At 43.7% G+C, this 7,548-nt stretch overlaps 1 protein-coding gene across 1 annotated transcript in view; it reads left to right on the top strand.

Moving 5' to 3' along the window:
- Positions 1-3,505: 3,505 nt before the first annotated feature.
- The window catches only part of LOC120833600 (aryl hydrocarbon receptor), a 31,588-nt gene continuing 27,545 nt past the window's right edge, over positions 3,506-7,548 (top strand). Inside the window, exon 1 of the mRNA XM_040200858.2 lies at positions 3,506-4,068. Within this exon, the coding sequence (XP_040056792.2) occupies positions 4,010-4,068 (59 nt within the window). The 5' untranslated portion in view covers positions 3,506-4,009. The remainder of the gene's footprint in view (positions 4,069-7,548) is intronic.

The raw sequence follows: 7,548 nt of genomic DNA, 5'->3' as shown, positions 1-7,548 counted from the left end.
CGGATGATGAATCGCTTCATTTGTTAAGTTTGTCGGGCTGTGACACCTCGTTCACGTCACGCTATCTCATAATAATAACTCACGATACTCTAAACAATGAGATAAGAGGCCATAGTTTTCATTTAGAAAGTAATCCGTCGCTATTCTGAGAACTCATTTACACTTCCTTCAATGTGTGCGAGGCTCATTGGCTCAGCGCTGAATACTCCGGGACAAGACCCGACTCTTCAGGGGAGGAAATCCAACCGGTTGATAAACCGGTTGCAATGAGTTCTGGGGACGTGACGCAGTGGGGGGAGGACAAAGCCGGCGGTGAGGTGGAGGGCCTTCCTGAGTGGAAACCACTGGGTCCATTTGAAGCCGATCTGTCTGCAGATAGCGGGGAATAAAGACATGGAGCCCCGCGTTGATGGCTGTCACAAAGCAACGTAACCAGACAAGTAAAGAAGCTCGGCGCGGGCTAACGCCTGGAGAGGGTTGCACAGCGTTTCCCGCTGCTGCTCAGTGTGTGTGTGTGTGTGTGTGTGTGCGTGCGTGTGGTGCAGGTGAGCTTTAGCCCTCAGGGACAGCAACTTTTAGTTGATTCTGCTGCCTTTTTAACGAGGATCCACTAGGATCCGCTAAGGGCCACCGGGGGGTCACTATGCGGCGGTCAGGGCCGTTCGGACTCAAATCAGCCCTTTTCCTCGTCTGTTCTTTGGCCTTCATTGCATCTCAAACACTGACCTCCAGGGAAAAGTTTGAAAAGCATCTGCAGATTAATTCCTCACCCGTTATTACAGTTATTACCCACAAAGGTTAGAGGCAGGCGGAGAGGTGAGTCATCTGGACTGTGAGAGAGCCTGGAGGGCCGACTGAGTGAGACTCATCTCTCCCTTGTTCAGGGGAAGGAGTAACTTTTCTCCTCCCCCGTTGGAAGGAGACTTTGAGACTCCCGTCGTCTTCACTAGCTGTATATTTCCAAGTCATGCGGTCTCCTAAATCTCGGTCCCTTCCATTTGCTCCAACCGCGACATTGTCAGGGAACCACAAATTATGAGCCATGTTTTCACTGTTTGTTTCGTTCTGTGCCACCGATCGTTACCACGGAAACGTGGCCCTCAGCTCTGAGCCTTTTGGGGAGGGGGGGGGGGGTGTTAGGGTGAAAGAAAATGAAAGCTTAAAAAGGCCAGTTTACCTTTTTGTCAAACTCTAAAATCAACTTAAAGACTAAACGCCTAAACACCAGCTTTGGATACCGACAGGCAGACCTGTATGTCCTCAGAGACGTGACGGCGCTTCACCTCAGGCGTCCCTCCGTCATTATTTCCCCCCCTCCTGATGGAAGCCCCCCCCCCCCCCCACACACTTCTTCTCTTTTCTTTCAGATGTATGCTTTGAAGTTTCTCGCTGAACAAACACTAAACGCTCTCTTGCTGGAGACGACGCGACGGGAAACAAGCCTCCGCGAGAGTGGAGCTCTAGAGGTGAGACTGTTCAAACCAAAGCCACAGACACACGTGGGGGCATTTGTTAACTTTACCTGGGAATTTAACAGGAATGTGTGGAAAGTATTGACGTTCCATGCAGATAACCAACATTTTAGCGGATCACAAGCAGACATAACCCGTGAATTTGCCGATTAGGAAGTTCCCCTCCAGTAAGATGTTTCCCAATAATGGATACACACGACGAGAGAGCGCTCTGCTGAATGCATCACATGGTTACAATGCAATCAGATGGGAATACTCTGACATGACAGCAAGGTTTTACATTTGGAAATTGTACAAAAATTCAAGAGCCATAAGTTGTATAAGTTGTTTTGGTGTGAACTTGACAGACAGCTGTTATGAGGAAGTAGCGTTTGCACGAGATAAGCGCTGCTGTCCACCGAGGAGCCACGTCTGCTCCGTAATCCATAGATCTGAATGGGAGTGAATTCCTTTTTATATGCAGTTTAGCGAAGCCTTTGTTCCAGGGTCTTTGATGTATTTGACTCAGCGGCTTCCTATCCTGGTGTGACCCAGCTTTGATGAGGAGTTAGACGATGAGCCAATAATTAAATATGATTTCCTGCCTCCCATGATTTAAGTGGGAGTCTCGGTCTCTTTGCAGTTCATTTGGTCTCTTTATAGGCTTTTTTTGGCTCCTCGTAGTCGTCGTTTTTATGTGTCTCTTTTTTTTCTCCTTTTCATAGTCAAGTCTCTAATGTTTTTTGTGTCTATTTGCTGCTGTTTTTCATGTTTTTCCAGTGGTTTTGGTGTTATCTCTTACTGTGGTACACGGGATCATGGGGGGGGGGGGTAGGCCCATTCAGCAAACAGGTGCCTGTTCACATTTTTTAGTAGTATTTGCTTTCTTTTCTTTTTCTCTGCGGCTCAATGTGAGCTTCCTGTTCTGTGCAGCCTTTTCCTGCAGAGGTGCAAATTAGCCATCAGGGTGTGATTGGTCTCCATGGCAACAGTCACCAGGTCTCTGTCTGTCACTGATGTGCAGCGAGGTGAGGAGGAAAGTTGCTTTTGAAACACTGAGGAATTTAAGACATCAAACAATACATTGTGGAATGTCTGTATTTAGACTGCCTTCACTCATATAAAGAGGCGAAACAATACTATCAAAATAATGCGGATGTGAAAAACACAACGTTGTGTGTTTACACCCGTAAATGGGGGCAGGTGTATAAACACATCATAAATCATGACAGACAAAAAGTAAAAAATATAACAAAATACTATATACAGCAAACAGTCAAGTGTACCTATTTAAATCACATGTTGGACTAGTGCTTAGAAATTGAAGAAGTGAAATATTCATCCGTTAAGAGCACGCTCAGAATTCTAGAATATATCTTATTTGCATACAGACCTATTTGGCTTATTTGCCACTGTGAATGCATTACTTTCTCAAAGCACGTTTGGAAATGCATGAAACATGTGTGAGAACCTTTGGTTTGGGGCTGTTCTCCATGGTTCGGGCTCTGTGGTGTCACAACATTTAGACCACAAGACTTAATGCTTCAGCGTACAGTGATGCTTCCAATGTTGAGGGGAAGGCCCTTTCCTGTAGCAACACGACAAAGACACTACATCTTTCCTCAAGTTTGGCACGGAAGCGCGTAAAGTCCACTGGGGGGGTTAACGTTGATCTTTATTTATTTTTTTAACAAATCACTGTTCATGGATGTGTATGTATTAGTTTATGCTCCACGTAGAATAAAGTACACATGTAGAAGGGATTAAAGCATGTAAATCATACAGCACTAAAGGTTGTAGTGAGTTACAAAAACAACGTGCTATGTGTGCATGAGACATCACGCAAGTTATTAGGAAACCATTCACTAACATTTCCTGCTGTGTCTGTCACAAAAAGCTGCCAGGACACAATTTATTTTTCTCCAACAAAGTACCACAAAGAAATCCCAGAACTCTGGATGTTATAAAAGCACAACGAAGCCACAAAGTCACAAAGACTCCAGTCCACCTTAAAATACACAACTGCAGAATGTTCATTCACATTTCCTGAAAACGCCCAGCGTACAAAGAGAGAGAGAGAGGGAGAGAGAGAGAGAGACTCCGAATAATAATAATAATAATAATAAAGCTTCCTTGTTTATCGAAGGAAGGCGGGTGGGTGGAACTTCTGGTGAATTCTGCGCCAAACGTTTTTAAAATTTCCCACCCCCCACCACACACTTCATCCAAAACCTGACGAGTTTCTATTTGCACGACCGCGTGGAGCTCCCCCTCAACGCACCACCGACCCAAGGTCAGCCGCGGTGTCCGCCCACGGGAACTCAAACCTCCGCAGACCCCGGGCAGGCTTCCTCCTGCTGCGCCCTTCTCCTTCCTCCCGACATGGCAGTTTGACTCCCCGGGTGAAATAATAGACAAGTGACCGAACACACGGACTCCCCGCACCCGCTCGCCTCTGCACACGGAGGAAGAGACGAACCGCCGCGGAGGGGATTAGCCGAACGAGCGTCTGCCCCGAATGTCAAGTTTTGCGATCGTGGAAAAAATCAAGTGACACCATGTTGGGAAACCCGGGGTCTTACGCCAATAAGAAGAGGAAGAAGCCTGTTCTCAAACAGTAAGACTTTCCCGTAAAAAATGTCGCTTTTGCTGTCATTCGTTTTGCGTCTTTGGCCGTAGTTTGTAAAACTATAACAGTACGTTACGTTTTCTTTGAAGTCACAGGTGAAGGTAGGTACGTGAACGCACCACGCAGACCGCCTAACGTTAACTTCCAGTTTAATGTTAGCTAGTTAAGATAGCTAACATTGGTTAGTAAAGTGCTGTTAGCTATGTCAGATATAACCGTTGGCCGTATGTAAATTGTAAGCGTAGGCGTTATAACAGTTGGCTGTATGTAACGTAAGTTGTAAGGTTTCCCTACCATTATACCCCCCCCCCCCCCTGAAAAACATTCTGTTTCTCCACCCACGGCAGTTCCGCCACGACACGTGCGCGAATATGTCCGTGTATGGCACGACTCCAACTCCCACTCCCCGTGGTCCGAACCGTTGGCTGTATATAGTTAGAAATATTGGTTCTATGTAACTTAGTTATAACTGTTGGCTGTGGTTGGCTGTATGTTAGCTATAACCCTTGGCCCAATGTAAATGTTAGCGTTGGCTGTATATAGTTAGAACCATTGGTTCTGTGTAAATATAACCATTGGCTGTATGTAACGTAAGTTATAACCGTTGGCTGTATGTAGTCATAGCGTTGGCTGTATGTAATGTTAGTTATAACATCTGGCTTTATGTAGTCATAGCGTTGGCTGTATGTAACGTTAGTTATAACAGTTTGCAGTATGTAGCGTAAGTTATAACAGTTGGCTGTATGTAGTCATAGCGTTAGCTGTATGTAACGTAAGTTATAACAGTTTGCTGTATGTAGTCATAGCGTTGGCTGTATGTAGCGTAAGTTATAACAGTTTGCTGTATGTAGCGTAAGTTATAACAGTTGGCTGTATGTAGCGTAAGTTATAATCGTTAGCTGTATGTAGCGTAAGTTATAACCGTTGGCTGTATGTAACGTAAGTTATGACAGTTGGCTGTATGTAGCGTAAGTGTAGCGTAAGTTATAACAGTTGGCTGTATGTAGCGTAGGTTATAACCGTTAGCTGTATGTAGCGTAAGTTATAACAGTTGGCTGTATGTAGCGTAAGTTATAACAGTTGGCTGTATGTAGCGTAAGTTATAACAGTTTGCTGTATGTAGCGTAAGTGTAGCGTAAGTTATAACAGTTGGCTGTATGTAGCGTAAGTTATAATCGTTAGCTGTATGTAGCGTAAGTTATAACCGTTGGCTGTATGTAACGTAAGTTATGACAGTTGGCTGTATGTAGTCATAGCGTTGGCTGTATGTAACGGAAGTTATAACAGTTAGCTGTATGTAGCGTAAGTTATAACAGTTGGCTGTATGTAGCGTAAGTTATAACCGTTAGCTGTATGTAGTCATAGCGTTGGCTGTATGTAACGTAAGTTATGACAGTTGGCTGTATGTAGCGTAAGTTATAACCGTTAGCTGTATGTAGTCATAGCGTTGGCTGTATGTAACGTAAGTTATGACAGTTGGCTGTATGTAGTCATAGCGTTGTCTGTATGTAGCGTAAGTTATGACAGTTGGCTGTATGTAGCGTAAGTTATAACCGTTAGCTGTATGTAGTCATAGCGTTGGCTGTATGTAACGTAAGTTATGACAGTTGGCTGTATGTAGCGTAAGTTATAATCGTTAGCTGTATGTAGTCATAGCGTTGGCTGTATGTAACGTAAGTTATGACAGTTGGCTGTATGTAGTCATAGCGTTGGCTGTATGTAACGTAAGTTATGACAGTTGGCTGTATGTAGTCATAGCGTTGTCTGTATGTAGCGTAAGTTATGACAGTTGGCTGTATGTAGCGTAAGTTATAACCGTTAGCTGTATGTAGTCATAGCGTTGGCTGTATGTAACGTAAGTTATGACAGTTGGCTGTATGTAGTCATAGCGTTGGCTGTATGTAGCGTAAGTTATGACAGTTGGCTGTATGTAGTCATAGCGTTGGCTGTATGTAGCGTAAGTTATAACAGTTGGCTGTATGTAGCGTAAGTTATAACAGTTGGCTGTATGTAGTCATGGGTGGCTGTATGTAACGTAAGTTATAACAGTTGGCTGTATGTGGTTAGGTGGTTACACCCGTTGGCTGTATGTGGTTATAATAAAATGCGTGTGTGTGGGGAGAAGTACATTTGACCAGCTTCTATTTGATAAATTCGTGGTCGGACATTTTTTCAGAAATGCGTGTAAGTCCAGGTAAGGTGAAACGTGTCCTTGTGTAAACCTTCATCGATGTACCGACTACACTCAACTCTGCGGAAAGAAGAGAGCATGCGGGCAACCAGTGACCCGCTCGGGTTTGGTTCCGGTGGTTAACTGCTCTGCGTGTTTATTCGAGTTTTCTGGACTCGACTTTCCGCGGACCACCTTAAGAATGCGTCCATGCTGCCCTGGCACATTAATCACAATCAAGTTGGAGACTTGGGCCTCTGCTCTCACGCGATGCTCCGGGGAGGGGGGAAGAGGGGGGTGGTTTGTTATTGTAATCTGATAGGGCTGTGTGTGTGTGTGTGTGTGTGTGTGTGTGTGTGTGTGTGTGTGTGTGTGTGTGTGTGTGTGTGTGTGCGTGTGCTGTACTGCCTGTTTTTCTCCTTTTTTTTAACCCTTTTGCTTCTTAACAAAAAGATCTATGAAGAGCTATAAAGAGGTGTTACGTTACAAATACAAGTTAGTTTGTTCTCAGATGAAAGTTAAAGCGTTATTGATGCATTAAAACACAAGCAGTCACTTTTTAATACTTCACCATGTCCAGGTGTAGATGGACAAGTACAGTACAGTATTTCGTTTTAAACAAATACAAACTCATAGTTTTCTTTTTGATTTATCTGCAGTCTACTTTTTGTTGTATGAAATGTCCCAAAATAGAGGGAAAAAAATATCATATTCTAAGGGACAAATAAATCTGTTGAAATCCACCATATGAAAATTAAATAATTTTTTCCAAGAGTTATGCCAGTTTTCTGTCAACTAAAGGCATGTTTTTTTGTACCCCAGAGGCCTTGCCCTCCGTCGCAATTGAGTTGAATAATTAAACTGACGGACATCTGTCATTATAAAGGGATTTCCAATAGATAGCAAAATACATCCAAGAAAAGGTTCGTTTACATAAGTAATATTTTACTTTTAGAATGTTGAACAGTACCGTAACATGTTATTGTTTTTATTTGCTTGATTTATCCACTTTATTAAATTTTTTGTTTGTGAAAACAAACAAAGTTAAAAGACTGGATTGCTGGAATATTGATTAGAATCAGGGCTGTCAACATAAACGCGTTAATCGTGTTTGAAAGCGTCCTGCTGAATGTGGGGAGAGTTGAGAGCAAAGTGCAAAGAACAACAGGAACAGTCACTAGTTCTATTAAAAGCCGTGAATAAAATCGATCATATTGTTAAACACAGAAGTGGCATACGGACACGTGTGATCCTTCTCGGGTACAGGCCGTTCCCAGTGTGCAGACGTCTGCGTTTAT

Source organism: Gasterosteus aculeatus, chromosome 16 (assembly GCF_964276395.1).
Source record: "Gasterosteus aculeatus chromosome 16, fGasAcu3.hap1.1, whole genome shotgun sequence".
Classification (NCBI taxonomy): Eukaryota; Metazoa; Chordata; class Actinopteri; order Perciformes; family Gasterosteidae; genus Gasterosteus; species Gasterosteus aculeatus.
This window is presented reverse-complemented; position numbering and strand designations above follow the sequence as displayed.